At 36.7% G+C, this 23,917-nt stretch overlaps 1 protein-coding gene across 5 annotated transcripts; it reads left to right on the top strand.

Moving 5' to 3' along the window:
- The first annotated feature begins 663 nt into the window (after window positions 1–663).
- On the top strand, window positions 664–23,409 carry OCIAD1 (OCIA domain containing 1). 5 transcript variants are annotated; one of them, XM_060110143.1, is made up of 9 exons: window positions 664–686; window positions 2,218–2,280; window positions 2,702–2,782; window positions 7,421–7,474; window positions 13,136–13,183; window positions 14,563–14,698; window positions 15,602–15,777; window positions 19,824–19,976; window positions 22,890–23,409. In XM_060110143.1, the coding sequence occupies exons 2-9, from the start codon at window positions 2,223–2,225 to the stop codon at window positions 22,925–22,927; spliced, it is 744 nt and encodes a 247-aa protein (XP_059966126.1). In that variant the 5' UTR covers window positions 664–686; window positions 2,218–2,222; the 3' UTR covers window positions 22,928–23,409. The 5 variants fall into 5 exon arrangements, with proteins under 5 accessions (XP_059966126.1, XP_059966144.1, XP_059966155.1 ...); XM_060110161.1 differs by lacking the exon at window positions 664–686 and adding an exon at window positions 693–862; XM_060110172.1 differs by lacking the exon at window positions 664–686 and adding an exon at window positions 702–866.
- The last annotated feature ends 508 nt before the right edge of the window (window positions 23,410–23,917 follow it).

The following is a 23,917-nucleotide window of genomic DNA, read 5'->3' as shown; positions in this document are numbered from 1 at the left end:
CAGAAGCCCGGAGCCCCGCACTCAAATACAAACTCTTCCATTAATAGAGAACATTGAGCGCTAAAGCCTCGTTTAGGTGTGTGTTGCTTTAATCCTAACAACCCTATGAGGTAGGGCGTATTTCCATTTTCCAGATGAGAAAAACCTGAGGCTCAGAGAGAGCGATAACGTACCATGCCTGAGGTTTCTAGAACTAGGGAGAAGCTAGGCTCAAAAGTCAGCCAGCCAAGTGCGCATGTTTAATAATTACTCGCTACTACTTAGCCTAGAGGCTCAAAAAAATAAATGAACTACGTAAATTCTAAAAGCAGAGAAAGCTAAGAAAAGTCGCTCTCAACAAGCGGATAAAACGGGCTTCCAGAACTTCCTGCCAGCCGGTCACTGGAAGATCAAGGCAGCACGTCCCAACTGCCTAAAGCAAAGCCTCCCCGGTGCAGGAAGGGTATGGGGGGGTGGGGCTCGGGTCCGCGGTGGGCGAACGCGTAGCCGCAGTGCAGCTCGTGAGCGCCGCCGGGAGCGGGGGGAGGGCGGAGGAACGAACCGAGGAGGACGGCGAAGATTAACACAGGCCTACGCGTATATTCCGAAGCTGTTCGCCTTTAGACTCCGCAAGCAGGTCTTGACGTCATTTCCTTCCGTAGGTCGCCAGTGCTTCCGGGTCGCGGTCATTTTGAGCTCGTATCTGGGTGAGTTCTAAGCGGTCGCGTCGTTGACCGCTCTCCACCCCCAACGCAGCTGTGGTCCTGCGCGTTTCCTGCCCCCCTTTTCCCTCCCCCCACCGACGCCTTTCGGGTCCCCTCTGGGCCTTCGGCCCCTGGTCGTCCGGACTCGCCGCGCTGTGGCCCGCTGCTGTCGTCGGGAGGTGGGTAAGGTGACGCAGAAAGCCCCGTTCCGCCCCCCACCTACCTACTCACCACCTCTGCGCGGGCAGCCGCTCCCTTGCACCTTCCGCCATTTTCCCGCCTGCAAGGGTGGGCCGATCGCGATCCTCTGGGTCTCGGGCTCCTGGGTGCCTGTGACCAGGGTTGGTGAGGGAGCGTGCCTGGGGGGTGTGGATGGGAGAAATTCATGGTGACGGATGTGCGTAGGTGTTGCAGGTGGGAGACGCGGTGGGCGGGGGATGGGGTGCAGGAATCGACGGTCTCTTAATGCGGTTTTTTTCTTTGGGATTAGGAGATTAAAATGATGTTGTGTGAAGGGGTCTTGTCAACCCTGGCAGTCTCTCTGTTGGGAGAAGTAAGAGGTTTCCATTGTTTTCTTTTACGTTTGTTTTAGGGTGTAAGTAGTTTATTAAGCAGTCTCCATCCATCCATGAATTCATTTACCCTTTCTGATCTTGTTTCTTAGCGAAGGGATTGATTGGCATGTAGTAGGCCCTCAGTGATGAGTTACTGAATAAGTGAAATGTGGAAGGGCCGCAGTTGCTATTCTCATCGCGTATGACGTTTCCTGTTTTCATTTACATTGTTTTTAAGATGGGAGTAAACACGATCCTGTGTGAACATTCTGTAAAATGCGTAGCTGTCTAATCTATTGGTCTCTTAAGGTCGGACGCATGGGTTAAAAATAATGATAAATAAAGTGTATGTTCTTGAAATGCTATGCATTTTTTATATCTTGTATATTTTTCTAGGTGTCTGTTTGGGGAGGGAGGAAAGTTTAGAGGCTACGGAATGTGCTGTTAGCTTCCCACCACAGGGAGAACGATATGACGTCTTAGTTATTTCATTTTTTTGTAGTACTGTTTTGTAGAGGGGGTTTCCTGATGATTATTTCATTTTTTAAAATGGAAGCCCAGAAAAGACTTGGGATTTTTCTTCCTCTATTTGGAGAATTATCCTAATCATTGGGCGTATATTTCTGAGAGAATCCAAACATAGGATAATGTGAAATAAACCAGCCTCCAGAGGAAAAATATGTCTTTTAAAAAAATTGGTAACCTTTTGTTATCTTAACTTGATATAATCAGTTGATAAATAGTTATAAGGCATCTTTTCTTTTTCAATTACAGGACCTAGTGACTAGTTCTAAAATAGTTAATAGGTTTGTGACTTTTTTATTTAGGCAGCTTTTTAAGTACTTCAGATGTAGTAGTGCTTAGTAAATATTTGTTGATTGGGTGCCACGTAGACTAGTAATTTTACAATGCTGTATCTTGATTTACTTTGGCCAATCTCAGTCGTTTCTAATACTTAACAAGAAATGTTTTCTATGCAGGAAAGATGAATGGAAGGGCTGATTTTGGAGAGCCGAATGCAGAAGTTCGAAGACCAATTCCCCGTAACTATCAATTAAGTATTTACAATTAGAAGCACTTTTTATGTAGAGAAATCTTCACTGCCTTGAATAACAGTAGCCACGGGGCTGGCTTCAAGGGTGTGTGACCTGTGCAGTTATACAGGGACCCATTAATGATCTACTGTGGCATCTTTAAATTCTTAATAATTTGAACAGAGGGTCCCAAATTCTAATTTTGCACGGACCCAACCCATTTTGTAGGCAGTCCTGACTACATAGCCAGTAGAACAGTAGCACTAATTTTATGTTTGAAGTCAAAATTTGTTAAAAGTTTACAAGCCACTTATTCCATTACTTCATTAAAAAAAAAATGGTATACTTTGTTAATGTTTAAACTAAGGTATTTTTAGACTTAGTTTTTCCATGGGTGTTTTAATGTTTGCCAATTTTCCTTGGTGAAAAGACATAGGGGCTGATTACATTCCAACAGAGGAAGAAAGAAGAGTCTTTGCAGAATGCAGTGATGAAAGCTTCTGGTTCAGATGTAAGTTAAATTTTCTAATCAACAAAATTTGACCTTTAGTACCTGAAATTATAATGATTTCACATAGAAAAAATGGGCAGACTTTTGGCATTAGTGTGGTTATTGGTAAAAGAGGTTGATTAAGGAAATAGAGTTGAACACGTTTTATTTCTTTGTTTAAAATTTTTAAATTGAATTGTAGTTGATGTATGATAATATGTTAGTTTCAAGTGTACTATGTAGTGGTTTGACATTTTTATATATCATGAAATGATCAGAATTGTGTGCATCTTAAAGTAATAATTTCTAGAACTGTTTACAAGACCCTGAAGTATTTTTGTTGGTAATAGTAATAGCATTTACTGAGTGTGCATGGGTTATATAAAAATAACCCAATAAGGTTGATTGCTATTACCCTCACTTTACAGGTGAAGAAATTGAGGTTTAGAGATGTTAAAGGAATTACCTAGTGTTCCACAGCTGATAAGCAGTGGTGTCTGGACTTGAAGCCAGGTCTGTCTGAAACAAGCTTATGATTTTAACTCTTAAACTTTTAACCATTATATGATAAAAACTGGTTGGTTTCTGTTCTATCGTTGTGAAATGGTATTACACTACCAGCTGTTGATTTCTAACTAGAGACCATATACATGAGGATTTTATTTTTTAAATACAAAGAATGTTGAAAGCAACACAAAACATAGTTTTCCTTTTGAATAGAACCCTGTTGTTGCTTCATGAGGTCACTGCAGTCCTTTCAGGTAAGAAGGTAATTCTAACAAAAAAGCAGGATGAAAAAAAAAAAAAAGGATGGAGGGGGTGACAAGGATCAGTCACCTGGTATTTATGCATACAGTATGTAAGGTACTGTGCTTGGAAGTCTTTGTCCTAAAGTAGTTTTATGATGTAGTTGAGACAAAGCTAACTCATGAAACACTGAGAAAGATTAAGTGCATAACAGCAATAGGAATTTTAAAAAGATAAATTAATTGGAATTGATTTAGTTAAAAAGCCTTTATTAAACAAATGAGACTTAACAACTAATAGGACTTCAGGCAAATGAAGAATGGTGGAGGAGCATTTAGATGAAAGGGATAGTTAGCAAAGGCAAAGTCTACAATAACTTGATCTCTGCTAGAGCCTTGAGGCTGAACGGATTGGAGCAGAGGTCTTTTGTTGGGGGTAGAAAATAAACATAATAGCAAGGAGTTAAAAGTTTGATTCATTATATATTGTAGGTTCTTGGGCCAAGGGGATGATACGTAAATTGTTTTAAAGGAACATTAGTTAGCAGTGTGCAGAATGGGTTAGAAGGATGAAAAGGAGTACAACTAGTTGTATCTGCCCAGATACACAGACAATGAAAGAATCTACATAAAAGGCTTAGTTTAATGTGTATTGTATGTTACAATAGTTCTCCACCTCTGGAATTGCTGAGAAGGTGTATGAATTCATATTTGTTTCATGCATCTTTTATTTTGTGAATATTTCATACATGTGTACTACTGGTTTCCGAATGAGACAGTGTAGTGACTTATAAGGGCATAGACTCTGAGGCCTGACTCTCTGGATTCAAATTACAGCTCCATCACATATTAGCTGTGAGATTTTGGAGAAGTTCTTGATGTCTGTATGCCTCAGTTTCCTTATCTGTTAAGTGGGGATAATATTAACCTATCTCATGGGATTAATTAATTCAATTTAACTTATTATAAGTGTTAAGCTATTAAATGGCTGTTAGTGCTATTGTGATTAATGAAGTAAAAGTTTCGATTGAAAACAATTATGAGTTTATTCTTTTTTTTTTTTTTTTTGGCGGTATGCGGACTTCTCACTGTTGTGGTCTCTCCCGTTGCGGAGCACAGGCTCCGGACGCTCAGGCTCAGCGGCCATGGCTCACGGGCCTAGCCGCTCCACGGCATGTGGGATCTTCCCGGACTGGGGCACAAACCCGTGTCCCCTGCATCGGCAGGTGGACTCTCAACCACTGTGCCACCAGGGCAGCCCAATTTTGAGTTTAGAGAAGCGTTTTGCTAGTGTAAGAGAAGAGTTAAAGGAATTTTAAGGGTCCTTGTGTTGGATATGAGTGGGACCATGGTCATAATATAAAGTAGCATTTGGTCAGCAGTGTTATTGATTTGCATAAAGAAACATTATTTAATAGGCTCTGGAATGGGAGTCATTGTACAGTGGAAAAGGCTACTGACTTGGGAGTTAGAAGACCTGGATTTTGATCTAAGCTCTACCACAAACTAACCATCTGTGTTGCTTTGAGCAAATGACTTGTTCTTTCTGGATATCAGTTTACTCTGATTAGGATGAAGACTAGATAATCTCTGAAGTCTCTTTGAATTTTACCATTCTCTTTTTCTGTGACAGAATATATGAGTTGGAAAGAGACCTTAGTTCTAATCCATTACCCTTTATAACATGAAGTTAAGAGATTTATGCAAAGACACAGTGATGAATGGCAGAACTAGTACTTGAATCTCCTTAACCAGACTATTACTGTTTGCATTGTGCCATCTTGACCTAAGAAGTGCAATGGGGAAAATATTGTCCATTGTAGAGATGGCCAACGAACTCATTGCCTTTTACCTTTATATGATTCTTCAGTTCTTCATGTTGCAGTCCTTGAACCAAGCTGAAGGAGAAAAATGATTGCAAATTGTATTGATGCTATAATTTTAAAAGATTATCCTTTGAAAAACCTTAAATAATAGTATATGAAGGCATTTTAACCAACTAACGTTAGATCGTTCTTCCAGCAAAGGTAAAATCTGTTAGTATGTAATAGAGCAAGGATTTAAACCTTAGGGTTTCTGCAAATTGTGTCTGATGGCAAAGCTAATGCCCTATTCCCGAGTTATGGATTTTAATCATGAATATTAATAATTCAAATGTTTAATGATTTTGGTTCTTAAATTGCCCATGTACGGTCTAGACCAGGGATGAGCAAACTACGGCCCAAGGGCCAAATCTGTTTTTGTATGGCTATGAGCTAAGAATGGTTTTTACGTTTTTAAATATTGAAAAAAGCAAAAGATTTCATTACATGTGAAATTCCTATTTTTGCATCCATAAATAAAGTTTTATTGGAACACAGCTGTGTTCATTTGTTTATGGATTGTCTCAGTGCTTTTGCTTTAAAATGAGTAGTTGGGACAAAGACTGTGTGGCCGACAAAACCTAAAATATTTACCATGTGGCTCTTTACAGAGCATTTCCCAACCCCTAGTCTGAAACTGCACTCTCCAACGTGGCAGCCACATGTAGCTATTTCAGTTTAAAATAATTTACAACAGAAAGGATACAAAGGAAAATCAGCAAAGGAAAAGGAGTGTGGGTGAAATCCAGAGGAGACCAGGCACAAGCTTCTAAGAGTCCTCTCCCAGTGGTGTCATACAGAAAGAACGTGCTAAATTTCTCCAGTTGCATGTTGTAGTAACACATGTGAAGTGTTACCTACCAAGGATTCTCATTAGAGACTCGGCACCCACGGTTTTTGTCGGGGTCTCGCCACATGGGCACCCTCACCCTAGCAGGTAACAAAATTCCAGACTCCCAGAAGGAAAGGAAGTGTTCAGTATGAACTGTATTTGTACAAGCAGTTTGGGCAGAGTGAGCCACTTATCATTCAGGTAAAGATTTATATCAGTTTACCAATCAAGCTCCCAGTATAAGCTAAGGACCAACCTTGAAAGCAGGCCTTTGTAAGGAAAGCAGTTTTAGAGCTGTTATGTTAAATCTTTCCTGCACACTACCTGACTGGAAAACACAGATATAGACTGCTCTCATCATCAAAGAAAATTCTGTTGGGCACTGTGGGTGTAGAAGACTGATTTCTTAAATTATGAGCCCCTTTGAGATTATGATAAGAGCTTTGGATTTTTCACTCTGGGTTAATATGCATATGTATGTCATATTTTCATTTAGTTTCGCAGAATTCACTGGTTTAAGAGAAAGCATTAGTATTTAAAATATATGTTTTCTAATTCTTGCCCCAATCACCATATGATTTTGGGCAAATAATACGTCTTCTGTATCGGTTCACTCAGTGTAATAAAACTTGAGATCTAGTAGCAGACATAATTCTTTGGAATCTGGAATCTGTCATTGAAGTGGCTGTGTGGCCTTGAGCAAAGTACTTAGCATCTCTAAGCTTCAGTTTATTTATCTGTAATAATAGTAAATAGTAATAATAATAATACCTATTTTATAGAGATGTGGTAAAAATTAATGATAATGTACCGAAAGCACTTAGCATGGTACATGGAATTTAGCAGTTTGTAATATGCTTCTTGCTTCCCTCATCATTAATTCTTTCCCCCTTTAACTCCGGAAATAACTTTTGGTCACTATTTCTATGTTGTTTTAATTGATGGTATTAGTGAATGGCTTTTTTAGATCCTAAATCTGGGTAGCTCTTAAATTATACTGTTTAATAATTTGTAATATTTTCTTAAATTTAAAATACGTTTTATATTTCCCTGAGTATATACAGTACAGCTTTGAAAAGTGGAGAAATCTCTTTTAAAGATCTTAATTTTGCAACATAACTTCGTAGCTGGTTTTACTGATATACATTTATCTATCCTAATGAACTCAGACAAAATGTTTTCCTTTTGTTGGTGTTGACAATTTTTTTTCCCCTTATAGCTGTACCTTTGGCTGCAACAAGTATGTTGATTACTCAAGGATTGATTAGTAAAGGTAAATATTTTAAACTTTGAATTTGTTTAGCACTTTGGATACCATCATGTTTTTATGTGTTATTTTCCTGATCTTTAGATAAAGGACATATGGTAATGTATCATACTAAAAATTATCACTAAAAAATTACTACAGCATCAGAAGAGTTGTCTCCATGAACCCAGACTCACATATCAAATTTGAGAATTTGATGTCCATTAACTGTACCACTGTAGCAACATTAACACTATAAGAGCAAGAAAGTAACTAAAAGCCAGTGGTAGTTTACAGGAAGGCAGAGAGACAAACCTGGTCTAGGTAGGCCATCCATACAACTTATCACCTAGGAGCTCATAAGAAATGCATATTCATGGGCCCCATCTCCGACCTATTGAATCAGAGTCTTTGAGTTAGAGCTCCAGCTGATTCTTGTGTACTAGTTTAAAGACTAGGAGTTCCCTAGCTCCCTCAACCAGATTTGTCTTATAATAATGGGGGGAGTGAGGGTCCTTCCTTGTCCAAAATTCTATTGGTTTAAATAGTGAAGTTGAGTTTAGATTAGGTATTAAATGTATCATTCTCTGCATCTTTAAATTTAGTAATGTAAGCAGTAGAAATATTCATTACATTTATTTTGTAATAAATAAGTTACAAATTTATGGGAATTAGAAGGTATTCCAGAAAAGGATGGTTACCTTAGGATGGCCTTTATATATTCTAGAAAACTGTTCTTTAACTAGCTCCTCCTAAAATGTTACTAAGATAGGAAGTTTTAGCCTTTTCATGTTAGCAGTATGAAGTACTTAGTAGTATTGACACAACTAGTTGAGAAAAAGTAGTTTTGGAGGGAAATGGAAGGATTTTTTGAGGTAAAATTTTGTTTTTGTTTGGAGAATTCCCAAAGAACCTCATTACAATGTGCTACCGTGACAGGAATTTTAAAAAGGCAAACAAATCAAGATATATACTCTTATTTGTATATATACTCTTATCTGTCTTTTAGGACTAACTTGTTTTATAGACTAGAATTGTTTCTATAGTGTGAAACAGACATTTTATTCAGATTACTTTTTTTAATTTTCTTTTTGGCTGCATCGGGTCTTTGTTGCTGCATGCGGCTTTCTCTAGCTGCGGCGAGTGGGGGCTACTCTTCGTTGTGGTGTACGGGCTTCTCATGCTGTGGCTTCTTTTGTTGCAGAACATGGGCTCTAGGCATGCGGGCTCAGTAGTTGTAGTACGCGGGCTTCAGTAGTTGTGGCTCGTGGGCTCTATAGAGCGCGGGCTCAGTAGTTGTGACGCATGGGCTCAGTTGCTCCACAGCATGTGGGATCTTCCCGGACCAGGGCTCGAATCTGTGTCCCCTGCATTGGCAGGAGGATTCTTAACCACTGTGCCACCAGGGGAGTCCTTAGTCACATTACTTTTAAGGAAAAACTTAGGACTGGAGAAATTATAGTGTCTGTTATTTTACTGCCCATTTTATTTATCTTAGTCTTGTCAGTCATTAATGATTGGAGCTAGACCTGGGGGTGGGGGTGGATTATACAAAAGAAATTAAGAGTTGCTAGTGGTTCATGTGAGGAAACAATGTGAATACAATGTTGAAGCAAATGGAGAATATAATTTAAATATTTAATAAGCTTCTGAGTTTTGTAGAGACTCCAAGAGCTGTAGGTTTTCAAAGAAGATCTCTGCAGAGGTACTGTAATGAAGGAAAATTTCTTGAAAGAAGTGGGTTTTGAAGATGGGCAGGATTTAGATTTAAAAAGATGGAAGAATATCTCAGGAAGGGGGGACCTGGTTATCAGAATAATAAGCATGACTATTTGGGTGGACATTCAGGAGACTGACATGGCTAGAGTGGCAAAGTCATGCAGGGAGGAATGAAAACATATAGCTAAGGTAGAACCAGGAGAAATGGTAATTTTGAAAAGGTTACAAAGAAGAGAAAATTTTGGAACTTTGGGGCTTACGTAGAGTAGGAGACTTTGGACAGCTTGAAGGTAAGGCAGAAGCAGTAAAAATTGGAAGGGTCAGATTGTACCTACTCACTTAGACCTTATGTCTTCAACAGTAAAATCATACCATTACTGGGTTTTTTCCCTGGCTTGGGAATGCTTTGCTCCTGCATGTAGCTAGTTATACACATAACCAATCCAGAGAAATTCCCTTTTTCTAGTTACACACACATCTTTTATTTTATTTTACTTTATTTTAGTACATCTTTATTGGAGTGTAACTGCTTCACATGAATCCTACTGAAAATATCAGGACGTAGTACTGAGGTGACAGATTATTCTGTCAGGAGCCAAAATCCTCTTGGACTCCTAGTCACCATCTGGTGATTATTTGACTTGACATCAGTGGTGATCTGTGCCTCTGATTTCATTTGCAGAAGTCATGCCATGAGCAACAACAGTGATAAACATCTTTCTCTGTAATTGTTCATAGTGACTGAGCCTGGAGCCTTTCAGTGGAATTCATAATCCATTTTTTGGAAAGGATAAATTGTTGAAAATGACTTAACCTGATGTGTGGAATAACATTTTCTATTCAGTGTGTCACATGTTACCTTTATATTTTTGTCAGGGTTGTTTTGTTGTTGGGGTGTTGATACTTTGAGTAAAAAACACAGAAAAGAATATTGAGTCATATGTCACTCATGTAACTATCTCCCAGCATTAAGGGCTTTCAGTATTGTTGAAACTGTACTGGGTTCTTATTTTTTTGGAGGTGAGGTGTTTTAATTAAGAAGTCAATCTCAAAAAAAAAAAAATTGAGAGAGACTTTAGAAAAGGAGTTCAGAATCCACCAAAACAATTTGCATTTAATCAAAACGCCTAACATTTTGTGTATGATTTTATCCACAGGGTCATACTCTACATAGTCTTAGCTATTCCCACTCTACTCAGTCCTTTTCTGTCAAAACATTTAAACATGCTCAGGTCATGGTGATCTGTAATCAGTGACCTTTGATGTTACTATTGCAAAAAGATTACAGCTTGTTGAAGGCTTAGATGATGGTTAGCGTTTATAAACACAAAGTATTTTTTAATTAAGGTATGTACATTGTTTTATAGACAATACTATTGCACATTTAATAGTATAGTGTAAACATAAATTTTATATGCACTGGGAAACCCAAAAATTTATGTGATTTGCTGTATTGCAATATTTGCTTTATTGCAGTGGTCTGGAACTCAACCTGCAATAGCTTCGATTTGTGCCTCTGTTTGAGTGGATGCATAGCAACCATCACACCGTATTCTTTTTGTCTTCGTTCGCTCTCTAGACTGTAAACTCTGAGGGTAAAGAGAGTGTCTTGTTTACTGTTATATTCCTACTTCCTAGGGTGTAGTGCCTGTGTGTTGTAAGTGGTCTGTAGCTATTTGGTGACAGAATAAAGGAACGACTTTTTTGTATAAATGTAGATATTGTTACCATCCTCCCTTTTCTTCTCATCATCTCTGTTCATTTATACAATGAAGGAACTGAGGCTAACAGCATAAATCTGTTGTCTGTTTTTTATATAAAATTAAATCATAAAATTATATATACATGACAACAATCTTTTGTGTACCTTCTTTCAACATGGTGAGATTCATCCAGTAGTATGCTAAAACTGGCTTGTACCAGCTCCGGAGAGCTGATTTTTAAAATTTCAGGAACTTGGCAAGCCAATTTTTAAACCATTGGTAGCTTGAAATTGGTCATGGGGCAAGTATTTTATCACAAATCGACTAACACTACAAATCAGGGCATTTTATTTGGAGAGCTGGTTTACCAGCACATCACTGGATTCATCCACATTGTAGCATGTAGTTGTAAATTATGTATTCTCATTGCATATAGTTTTCTGCTGTGTGAATATGTCATAGCAGTTTATCCATCCTTTCGTATATTGATGATAGTGTAGTTTCTAGTTTTGATACATATCTCCCTCGTACAGATATGTAGTTGACCCAGCACTATATTTTGAAGACTAATTTTTGTTCACTGCAGTGCAATGTTACCTCTGTCATAAATCAAGTGACTGTGTGTGGGGGTCTGTTTCTAGACTCTTCTGATTTTGATTAGTTTATCTGTTCTTGTACTTACAACACACTGTCTTAATTACTATAGTTTTATCATAGATATTGATATCTGGTGGTAGTCAGTTCTCCGTTATGTTCTTCAATATTGCCTTGGTTTTTCTTGACCCTTTGTGTTTCCACATGAATTTTAAAATAAGCTTTTCGGGCTTCCCTGGTGGCGCAGTGGTTGAGAGTCCGCCTGCTGATGCAGGGGACGTGGGTTCGTGCCCCGGCCCGGGAAGATCCCACATGCCACGGAGCAGCTGGGCCCGTGAGCCATGGCCGCTGGGCCTGCACGTCCGGAGCCTGTGCTCCGCAACGGGAGAGGCCACAACAGTGAGAGGCCCGTGTACCGCAAAAAAAAAAAATAATAAATTAAAAAAAAATAATAATAATAAGCTTTTCAATTTGGGTAAAAACTTTCTTTGATTTTAATTGGGATTGCATTGAATTTATAGGTGAGTTTGTGGAGAATTACCATCTTTACAATATTTAATCTTTTTTTAACATATTCATTTATTTATTTGGTTGCACTGGGTGTTAGTTGCATTATGCAAACTCTTAGTTACAGCATGCATGTGGGATCGAACCAGGGATCAAACCCGGGCCCCTTGCACTGGGAGTGTGGAGTCTTATCCACTGCGCCACCAGGGAAGTCCCTACAATATTTAATCTTTCAGTTCATGAACATGGTGTGTTTCTCCATTTACTTAGCTTTCATTTCTCTCAGTTAATTTTGTAGTTTTCAAGATCTTTCATGTTTTTCATTAGATTTGTTACTGGGGCTTTGATGTTTTTTGGTGCTATAATAAATTGTATTTTTTAAAATATTGGGGGTTTTGTTTGTTCCCAGTATATAGTGGATTTTTTCATTTTTGTTTTTATTTTATTTTGTATATTGACCTTGTATCAAGTGATCTTGCTAAATTCACCTATTGTAATAGATTAGAGTCTTTTGATTTCTTCATATTTCTCTTGATGTTGAATTCTCTTTTAAATAGCTTCAGACTTCTTTGGTGTTATGGAAAGAGCTAATGTTATCAGATGTTTAAAGATCATCTGTACTGATCTTTCCTTGTATCTTTGTGGGTCTCTCAAAGCTGCTGAGAAATAGATACATCTTACTTTATACTGCACTGCTAAACGTATTGCTACTTTTGTCTCACATTATGAAAGACCAGATAATGACTAGCAGAAGTAGTTTCTTTGTTTTTTTTTGTTTTTTGTTTTTTTTGTTTTTTTGGGTTTTTTTGTTTTTTTGCGGTACACGGGCCTCTCACTGTTGTGGCCTCTCCCGTTGCGGAGCACAGGCTCCGGATGTGCAGGCCTAGCGGCCATGGCTCACGGGCCCAGCCGCTCCGCGGCATGTGGGATCCTCCCGGACCGGGGCACGAACCCGTGTCCCCTGCATCGGCAGGCGGACTCTTAACCACTGCGCCACCAGGGAAGCCCTCTTTGTATTTTTTACCATAATTTCTGTGCCATTCTCTTATATACTCTTAGCATAAACTTGGCATAAAGCTTTTCTTTTACCTCAATAAAAGATAAAACATCTTAATTATGTAAATGGAACAGTGTTACTCAGAAATATTTACTGTTTTATCTTTAGGAATCCTTTCAAGTCATCCCAAATATGGTTCCATCCCTAAACTTATATGTAAGTATGAACAATACTAGTTCTCTTAGCTTTTCTACCTAAGTAAAATAACTAGTTTTTATCAAATGTTTTGTGTTACTAATAACAGTTATTTGGTTATTTGTTTTGACAAATCATTTTGTTTAAGCTTTTCATCAAATGGACTACTTGGGCATTTTATTGTTAGCATTAAAAATCATGAGCTACTTGAAAGGGGCTTTTTTTTCTCTTTTTATAATGCAATAGAACTATTATTTTTAAATTATTTTGTTAAATAATTATATTTTTAAAATTATATTAAAGATATAATAATTTAAATTATATAATTAAAGATATAAAATTTGAAAGTAAGTTCTCTTGGTCTGTGAGGAAAGAAAGTTGTCCAGCTATTCTGATTAATCAAAATAAAGTGTATTTTTAAATTAAGTATAATTTTTTAAAACCTCTTTAATTTACAGTCAGTAAATAAACATAACTTACATTTATAAGCATAGCTTCTTTACATTTTATAATCTGGTTGATAGAAAAGATACTAAATTGCCCTGAAAAAGAGTACCTGAGGCTTTCTATGAATCTTTCCAGGGTAGTCTCTATTGAATAAAGATGCAACAATAGCCATATTTAGGTACACTTCATAATATATTATTTGAAGGCATTTGTTGCACCTGATTTAAAAAATAATCTTATGAAATTAGCTGGGCAAATAGTGTGATTCCCATTTTATAAGGAATGAAATGGCTTAAATCCCTGTAACCAGGCTAGAACTGTATTGTTTTGATTCCTCATTCCATTATGCTGTTACCACATTTTTCCTATCTGTATTAATAAAGTAATTAGTAAAGTAGAATTTATCTTACAGCAACTTTATTTTAACTTATTTTATTTTGTGAAAGTGAATTATATCCACCGAATCTTTCTGTGAACTCTGAATGTGATTTAATATATGGTACTTTTACCACTATTTCAGGAAATCCCAGTTTTTCCACACCAAAGACATATTTAGAACCACATTTTATTGATTGATTGGCTGTGTTAGGTCTTCGTTTCTGTGCGGAGGCTTTCTCTAGTTGCAGCAAGTGGGGGCCACTCTTCATCGCGGTACGCGGGCCTCTCACTATCGCGGCCTCTCTTGTTGTGGAGCACAGGCTCCAGACACGCAGGCTCAGTAGTTGTGGCTCGCAGGCTCAGTAGTTGTGGTGCACGGGCCTAGTTGCTCTGCGGCATGTGGGATCCTCCCAGACCGGGGCTCAAACCCGTGTCCCCTGCATTGGCAGGCAGATTCTCAACCACTGCACCACCAGGGAAGCCCAAGAACGACATTTTTTAAAACATTCTTTTAGAAAAGGTTTTTGTCTAAAGAGGCATATTGAGTTACACTTTTTGTTTATTTTTACTAAAAGTTGCTTGCATCATGGGATACTTTGCTGGAAAGCTTTCTTATGTGAAAACTTGCCAAGAGAAGTTCAAGAATCTTGAGAATTCCCCTCTTGGAGAAGCTTTACGATCAGGACAGACACGACGATCTTCACCAACTGGGTAGGCCATTCAGATCTTATTAAAGGTTTTTCATTTTAGGTAAAAAATTATAACTAGATATTGCCCTAATTGAGGGCAGGAAACATGGCCTAACTGAAGGAACATTTGAAACTTGCCATTTTGCAGCAAGCTAAAACTAATTTTGTTTTCAAAAGTAGAACATGATTTGTTTACTTTTGTTTTTAAGTATAGAGTTGCATTCTACTGGGAGTTCATGTCCCAGAATGAGAGATTTTAATTTGTCAAACACATTTGGTTACTATACTTCGACTTTTTTTTTTTTTTTGAATTCCCAAATATTATCAATCCCATCTCTTAACAGATTTCAGCTTTTTAATCCTTCTGTTGTTTACAATTGTAGGGGAATTGTGTAAGTATAGATAAATGAATCTCTGTCTTGGTAGGTAGGTAAATAAATAATAAGGTGGTTAAGTAGATTTGGTAGATTGTCCTATCATAAATGGCAAGCAGCATAAATCCCATGAAAGCTAGTATTACTTACATCTACTTCAGCAAAATAGTGTTTATATGGACTGCTACCTGTGATAGTAACTTCCCAATTAATGTGGGAAATGGACATATTTTCTCATCTGAAGTACTTTTTCTTTCCAAGAACTTTAAACACATTACAATGATGTCTAAAGCCTAATAATTAGAAAATTGGATATATATTTTCTCTTCTCTGTAGTAAGAGTGACAATTTTTAAGTTGTGTAAGTGGATCAGAAGATATTTTTAATGTTTTTGTGTCAGAAACAGACTTTATTTTACTGTTTTAAATAACTATGTTAAAATTATATGATTCCTTTAGAAAATGACTGGTTTTCATACCTTAACACACTTCTTTAAATAAGGTATAGACAATAACCTATGTTTTTTTATACAGTATGATTTTCTTTTACAGGCACTATTCTCAGAAGTCAAAATATGACTCAAATGTGAGTGGTCATTCATCTTTTGTGACATCCCCAGAAGCAGACAACATAGAAAGAGAGATACTTCCTCATTATGAGCCAATCCCATTCAGTGCTTCTATGAATGAATCTACTCCCACTGGTATTACTGATCATATTGCCCAAGGTAGAAACTTCTCTTGAAATGAATTTCAGCATTTTATGGTCCAACGTATGTATAAACTTTATTTGATGACCTTTTCTGCTGGATATCACCTATATGTTCCACCACCAGCCTAAACTCAGCATGTTTGTTTGCTCTTTTGTTCATTTGAATTCATTCTTCCTTCATTCAACATTTTTTGAGGTCTAATAGGTATCAGGCACTCTGCTAGGTATGGAAATAAAGATGAGTAAGACCTAGTTCTTGGCCCTGAGAAACTCTCTGTCTGTTAGAAGATACAGAAATATAAAGATAAATTATTAATATGTTCCATTAATTGAAAATACTAATCATGTTTAGTGAAATAGCAAAGAAGAAATGATAAACTGTGCCACAGAGAGGCTTTAAAAATGTTACACTTGGTAGTGTGGTCTTAAAGCCCACCTTAGCTTCTTTGTAATATGAGAAAAATAATAATTACCTGCTTTACAGAACTGTTGTCAAGTGAGAAAATCCATGTGAAAGTGCTTTGTGAAGTTTGTGTAAATACTAGTTTTGAAGATCCCATAATGTTAAGTGAAACAGCATCATCTTTGGATTAAGGCCTGGATATGAATTACTGACATTTGCTAGCTATTGTAACTTTAGGCAAGTAACTTGTAATTTGTGATCCCTGCCGTTTCTTGATCTCTTGAATAGAGATGATAATACCCTTCTTAAAGAGCCTTGGGAATGAGATGAAATACAGAAATCAGAAGTAATGCCTGGAAAGTAATAGGCTCTCAACAAATGTTTGCTAGCTTGCTTGCTTTCTTGCTTCCTTCCTTGCTGGCTTTCTTCAGTCTAATTTGCAGTGAAAGATGAATTAAAAACAGAAAATACAAGTTTACAGTTCCTTACCTAAAATCCTAAAATCCAAAATGCTTTTTTAAAAAACAGGTTTTTAAATAATTAAATTAGTGATAAAAATCTGACCTGAACTCATTTTAAGCCCTGACCTAAACTGGTATAACTCTATTGATAATGTTTATCTTAATACGATTTTTTTCTAGATTTTGTTGTAGAAATACTGTTTGCTTATTCATTGCTACTTCAGTGGACATTAAGTAATAAGGGATATATATGGTAATGTTTTTCTAAAATCTGAGAAACTCTGAATTTTGAAGCATTTCTGACTCTGAGGGCTTGGAGAAGAGATTGTCGACCTCATAGAGTATTTAAAAATGTGTGCTTTGAAATAAGTACAATCAGCCAGTAACTATGGGGAATAAACAAGGTTAAAGGAACATTTCGGTCTTCGTTTCTTTTGTTGAAGACAGGAGAGATTTGATTCTATATATAGGTTAAAAGGAGGGAGGGGATATAGTGGAAAGAGAGGCATTGGTTATAGGTCAAGTAAGGTTCCAAATGATGTGGAAAGGGTTCTAGGTAGGTCAGGGTATAAAGTAGCCATTAGCTAGAAGAGGCTGTTTAATTAAAATCAAATCAAATTGAAAATTCATCAGTTCCTCAGTTGCTTTGGCAGCATTTCAATTGCTCAGTAGCCGTATGTGCTAATGGCTACTGTGTTGGACTGTGCAGATATAGATATAGAATATTCTCATCATTATAGAAAATTGTATTGGACAGTGCTGCTTTTAGAGCAAGAGTCCGGGTTGGTGAGGGGGGTATTAACTGAAGAGACAGGAGAGAATGGAAGTTAAGATAATTAAAGAGATTCTTAAGTGGATGAAAGTTGTTGATAGTCTCTTAGTCCTCAACAAACTTTTTTTTTTTTTCCTGAATGGTTGGAAACAAAGACATCTGATTAGTCAGAAAGGGAAGGAGGTAGGCAGCTTAGGAAGAATGGTTAAAGACATTATTTTATCTCCAGAGTCAGCTCTCCTTGTCCCTCACTGCATCTCCCATTTCCCCAGTCTCCCAAGTTCAAATCCATTCTACTTCTATTCTAGCCACGCACCAACTCTTTCCTTGCTATGTCTTGCATCCTTCCTTGCATTTGCATTAGAAAATTTCATTCCACATTACATAATTTCTTTGCCAAATGAAAACAGACAAAAAGGCCTTTAGTATCTGCCCACAGACTACAGCAAGGCCCAAATTAAGTCCTCCACTGCAGCCATCCATCCGTCCATGCTCTGCTACTCTGACCCCCCTTGTTTAACTCAAGATTGCCACTCTTAGTTCCCCACATGGGCCCACAGTGGCCTCCTTTGCTTTGCCCCAGCTGCAGTCCTCCCTTAACCAGGACATCCTCGCTTTTTGTTTAAGTCCTATTTGTCCTCTGCTTTCTCTTACCAGGAATTGAAAGAGTTATTAATCTTTTAAAGCAGAAAGCATTCTTTCATAGTTGCTATGAGACTTACTATAGGTAGTGTGTTACAGTTAGATTTAAATCAACGCTTTTTTACATTTTCCTGTTCCTTCCAGCTCTTTACAGTAAATCATGCTCCCTACACAATGCAAGATATTTTCATTTGGCTTTTATAAGTGGAAAAAATTCTCCCTAATCTATCTAATTTATGTTTTCATTATTTGTCACAGAATTTCAGAGCAATGAAATATTTTTCTTTTTGGTAAGAAAAAGTATTAGACCTGGAAGGAACTTTAGTGATAGATCATCTAGTTCAAACTTCCATATTTCACAACTGAGAAAACCAAGACTCAAGCTTAGTGATTTGCCCAAGGACATTCATTAAATGTTGGCAGAGTGGGAATGAGAACCTAGAATTCCTCACTACTAATCTAGTATATACTGTTCCCTTCAGAATTTAAAAAATATCATTTATGGTGAAGGGAAATGAGTTAAATAATTACTTACTACTAATGAAATGCAAAGTGCTTTTAAATTCAGTATACAGTTTTAATACTTCTCTTTTTTAGTAAGAAAAATACTGTTTTCAATCATGCTATATAATATTAGAACTAATTAGAAATTTAAATCCTCTGTGCTTTGTATTGCAAGTATATTTTGTAGTAAAATAAAAGATTGTAGTTGAATGCATTCAGTGTATAGTTATGTTGCTTTGAAAATTGTGATTATTCACTGGGACCTTACCATTGAGTTGCACAATAGTACCACTTACAAAAACTGTTTTTAAAAAAATTATTTTAATTCATATGGTTATATTATTTAAATGATAGGCACAATTTCTGTCTCATTAAAAACCTCTGAAAAATATTACTTTTGGAGTGGTCTGTTAGATTTTGTAAGTTAAGTAGTTCACTGAATGTTATGTTAACACTAGTTAATTTCTTTAAAAATGTTTATATGGCCTTCCTTGCTGACTGTCTATTTTATAAACTATGTTCAATATTTGGTCCTGTCAACCAGTATTAGGAATAACCATTTCCTTATTTTTATATTAGTGTTTGACTCTTTGATAATACATAATCATACTTTGATTTTCTTTGGGAGAGAGAAAGAATAAATGCTGGTTCTCCAGGTAAAAGTTGCCACTTTTTTCTGCCTCAGTATTGCATCCATTAGACCTGAATATGAAAATGATGCATACTCTGATTAAAGGCTATGTAATACTTTTCAATAGCTATTTTCAAGTGTTTCTATTTAAATATAAAGAGGGTAAGATAAATATCTTTTTAATAACTGGAGTTGTTTGCATATATGGACTCTGGATACAGGAACATTTAACTATGGAAGTATTACTAAATAAAATCTACTATGTCAAGTTTTGTTCAGTTGTCACTAGTAGAATGTATTTCTCTTTACTTATATAAGCTGTATGAATAACTTCCCAGTTTAGAACACTGGCATTTTAATGAGTGAATTGTGCTGGTTTATATTATATCCATTCTTCTTCTGGCCATGGTTAGTTTTAAATTTTTTTTTATATTTTAAATTTTAGAAATAACAGCTTGAAAGTATAAGAGGAAGTAGATTTCAGTTTTATAATTACCTTGGGGAAAATACAGTACCTTTGGAATGCTGGTAATGTGATCCTTTGTTTTACTTTATTTTTTTTGTAGGTAAGGAGCATTTGTAAAATGTAGCTGCTTTTGGATTTATTCACATCCTTTTATCACCATTTATTAACTGTTTGTTGTTTTAGGACCTGATCCCAACATTGAAGAAAGTCCTAAAAGAAAAAATATAACATATGAGGAATTAAGGAATAAGAACAGAGAGTCATATGAAGTTACTTTAACACATAAGACTGACCCCTCAGTCAGGCCTATGCAGGAAAGAATGCCAAAAAAAGAAGGTATGATAGTCTAGTCTGAATCACTTTACGCTTTAGGATTGGAAACTGCAGCATTAGTTAAAAACTTTAATTATACTAACGTGTGATTTAAAGCCTCAAGCAATTAACCAAAATAACATTTTTTTTTAGAGAATAGCTACTTAACAGTTATTAGGTCTTCCTTTTTTCAAGTGTTCCAAAGGCCATTTTGTGTTAGAAAATAATGAAGTCCAAATAGTAGTATAACTTAAGACGGTAAGACTAGTTCTGTAATACAGTGTAGAAAGTATGCAAACATTTGACTATTTTCCCTTATGAGAAGCCACCCTGGGAACTGATAGCATTTTTCAAATGATGCATCTGTTGCATAAAACCAGACCTGGTGACCTAGTGGCTGTAATGCCACTAGTGGCAGAACCACAGCATCCTGACTGATTAATAAAATGATTTTCTTACTTAATATCTGTGAAGTCAAGATAGAGTTATATGCCTTACAAACCAGCTTTTAGGGCATTTCCAAAAAATGAGTTGGACCTTTTTTTAACAGTACTTTTACTCTATAATTAATTAATATATACAGATTTTTTAAATGACAGTTTCTTTTAAGTCCTTTTTGAACAGCTGTGCATTACCCAAAGTAAATTTTCTGATACCAAAAATTTACCACTAACAGAAGAGGTCATTTTGAATAGGGGTTTGAAGCTGTTTCAATGTAGAATTTTATGATGTCTTTCTTGAGGAATTTTAGAGGATGTGTCATTGTTTCAAGGTTTTCTGTTGACTACTTTAAAAATCAAAGGAGGGAATAAGTCCCTGGTACCTTCTTGAGAGTCAGTATGCCACAGAGGATGCAAAAATAAATTAAAATCCTTAGTATTTTTTATTATGATCGTTCCTTTAGAGCCAGTTTTATTTCTAATTGTCAGTTGTTGTTTCATTTACAATTCTGTTTTATAACACTGATCCACCTCTGTCATGTTATTGATGTTTTTTACACCTTTAAAATAGATTTGTAATCAATAATACTTGTTAATGTTTGTCATAAAAAATTTAATGTAGGGCTTCCCTGGTGGCGCAGTGGTTGAGAGTCCGCCTGCCGATGCAGGGGACATGGGTTCGTGCCCCAGTCTGGGAAGATCCCACATGCCACGGAGTGGCTGGGCCCGTGAGCCATGGCCGCTGGGCCTGCGCATCTGGAGCCTGTGCTCCGCAGCAGGAGAGGCTACAACAGTGAGAGGCCCGCGTACCGAAAAAAAAATTTAATGTAAACCTTATGCATTCAGTGGTCATTACTCTGTAATGTGTAAAGACTTACCAGTACTCTGTACTGCTAATTAATTTGAGGATTTAGACTGTAAGCTCCACGAGGGCAGGCAGTTAGTTTTCTCATTTTTGTAACCATTTCTATTGTATGTCAAGGCTAAGGAAAGGGAATATTGTAGATGTGTGGCATTCGTTGAATTTGGACATTGGTGGTTTTGGCTGTGAACAGTCTTAAAGTTCTGTTATGTGACACAGTAAAGTGAAAGAATTTTTTCTTTGTAAAAAGAAAGTTGATTTTTTTTGGCACTTTATATAATTTAAAGAAAAAACAGTTATGAAACACTTCGTGATTTTCTAGGATGTTCTGTTTTAGAATCTAGACAGAAATTTGACAGTACAATGTAGATTCACTAGGTCAGAAAGTGTCACTTAAAAGTTTTCAGCTTCGAGCTTCCCTGGTGGTGCAGTGGTTGAGAGTCCGCCTGCCGATGCAGGGGACACGGGTTCATGCCCCGGTCCGGGAGGATCCCACATGCCGTGGAGCGGCTGGGCCTGTGAGCTATGGCCGCTGAGCCTGTGCATCCGAAGCCTGTGCTCCACAACGGGAGAGGCCACAACAGTGAGAGGCCCACATACCGCAAAAAAAAAAAAGTTTTCAGCTTCAGTTTATGTGGATTATATTTATTGGTATTTACCTAATTAGAAATTATGGCAGAAACTTTAAATACCTAAGTACATTTTCAATTAGCTGTCAGAGCAGTGATGTCACCACACATCATGTAGCTTCATGAGAATTCTGCCAGAAGCTCTGCCTTATACACGAGGGAAGGAAAGCAAGGGGAAAAGGCAAAATATGAGGGGAAAGTTTATATAACATCTTGGTATAATAACGAAATACTTTTGACTTCGTAGACTTACCGAAAGAGTCTTGGGGAAGGGGTCCCTAGTTATATTTTGATAACTGCTTCTTTACATTGTTATGAATACTTCTGAAGAGTTATAATTCACAGGTGAAGGCTATGTAGAAGAGAGGCTAAAAGTAAAAGAGTAAAAAAGACAGAAAAACATGTTTGAAAATATAATTTCTTATAAAATGCAAGAATATTGGAGAGCATTTCCTTCTTGTACTGGTATTTCAGCTCCTGGGAGAGATTAAATTAATCAAATCTGACCATTTCTATAACTATATTTTTGTGAAAAACAACATTCAAATGTTTATCATTGTTACTACTTTTCATTTGCTGGTAACTTTTTTGTATGTGCTATAATATATACCACACTCACTTAGGCGGTAAAGTTGTAAAGGCACCCAGGCTTTGGACCTAAACATAACTGTGTCCAAACTTCGGTTCTACCTGTTTGATTAAGCTTGTACCTTGGGCAAGTTACTAATCTGTTTTCCTTAGAATGGGGATTGTGTTTTCTTTATAACGTTGTTATTGCAGATCTAATACTTATGTAAAGGTCTTGATACAGTGCATTAGAATTTATGTCTAACCTCCAGTTCACAAAAGTCTAGCCAGCCCCCTTTTATAATTACAGTTTGACTCTCATGTGCATTTATTCAAATCAGAGAGAAACATAACTTTAAATCATAATAATAGCAAACATAAAATAGTGCCTTTTACTTATTACTGTTTGGAATCATCAATTATTTGTGCTTTTTCCTAGTCAAAGTAAACAAATATGGAGATACTTGGGATGAGTGAAAAATTGCATCATTGGACCTACTAAAGGAGTTTCAATATCCAGCTTCATCTAGGTGGTCATGAGCATCTGCATGCTTTGAGCTCAGCAGCAGTCTTCATAAACACATTTAAAACTAGAACCTGGGTTTTTGTGGTTTGGCTTATGAAGAGGATGTCTTAAAAACTTACATTTTAATGTTCATATTGTGTGAATATTCATTTGGGGGAACTCTTTGAATGATGGTAGTATACCATGATTGTACACAGTTTGTGAAATTGTATTAACAGGGCAAGGATGCTCTGTTACAAAACTATCCAGAGAGTCTAATGCTCTAGAATCACTGTATCTGGAAATAAATGAAATCTGCATGTTGAATTGGGGGTGGGGGGCAAACATAGTTTTAAGTGTTAAACTTTACATCAGAAATTATTAAAAAGCCTTACTCCAGTGTTTGCTGTATTCTCTTTATGGTAAATAAAATATAAAGGAGCATGCATCTTCATTGATTTTATGGTTTTATTGTTTGCAGTCTTATTTAAGTACAGTTATAAATAAGTGGTGTTTTGTAGGGATAGGAAATAGTCATCTGAATATTTAATGATATGATGAATGTGACTCAGGTAAATAAAGCAGAATACAGTGAATAGCTCAATGCCTTAAAAAAGCAATGTTTGAAAAACTTGCAAATTCCAGGGGAATAAAAATTTAGTATACTTTCTTCATTATTAACCTAATATTTCTGGTTCAGGTGAATGGAAAATGAAATTGTGGTCTCATCTAAATTATACTTACTCGTATTACATTTCTACCAGAAACATAGTGTTTCAGTTAGTTACTGCTGCAAATCATCCCCAAGCTTTGTGGCCTAAAACAACAATCATTGTCTCCATTTTTCTATGCATCAGGAGTTAAGGAAGGATTCAGCTGAGTGATTTCACGCTGGATCTCTTAGGTTTGCAGTCAGATGCTGGATGGAGTGGAAACAGCAGGGAGCTAGGCTGGGGTTGGCC

The sequence above is a fragment of the Mesoplodon densirostris genome, chromosome 1 (genome assembly GCF_025265405.1).
Source record: "Mesoplodon densirostris isolate mMesDen1 chromosome 1, mMesDen1 primary haplotype, whole genome shotgun sequence".
In the NCBI taxonomy this organism is placed as follows: domain Eukaryota; kingdom Metazoa; phylum Chordata; class Mammalia; order Artiodactyla; family Ziphiidae; genus Mesoplodon; species Mesoplodon densirostris.
Note: the sequence above shows the minus strand (reverse complement) of the source record. Positions and strands in the feature narration are given on the sequence as shown.

Coding starts and splice junctions, on each gene's coding strand:
- OCIAD1 (XM_060110143.1), top strand. CDS start 2,223: ATGAATGGAAGGGCTGATTTTGGAGAGCCGAATGCAGAAGTTCGAAGA. Junction 14,699..15,601: donor CGACGATCTTCACCAACTGG/GTAGGCCATTCA, acceptor TTTCTTTTACAG/GCACTATTCTCAGAAGTCAA. Junction 15,778..19,823: donor TACTGATCATATTGCCCAAG/GTAGAAACTTCT, acceptor TTGTTGTTTTAG/GACCTGATCCCAACATTGAA.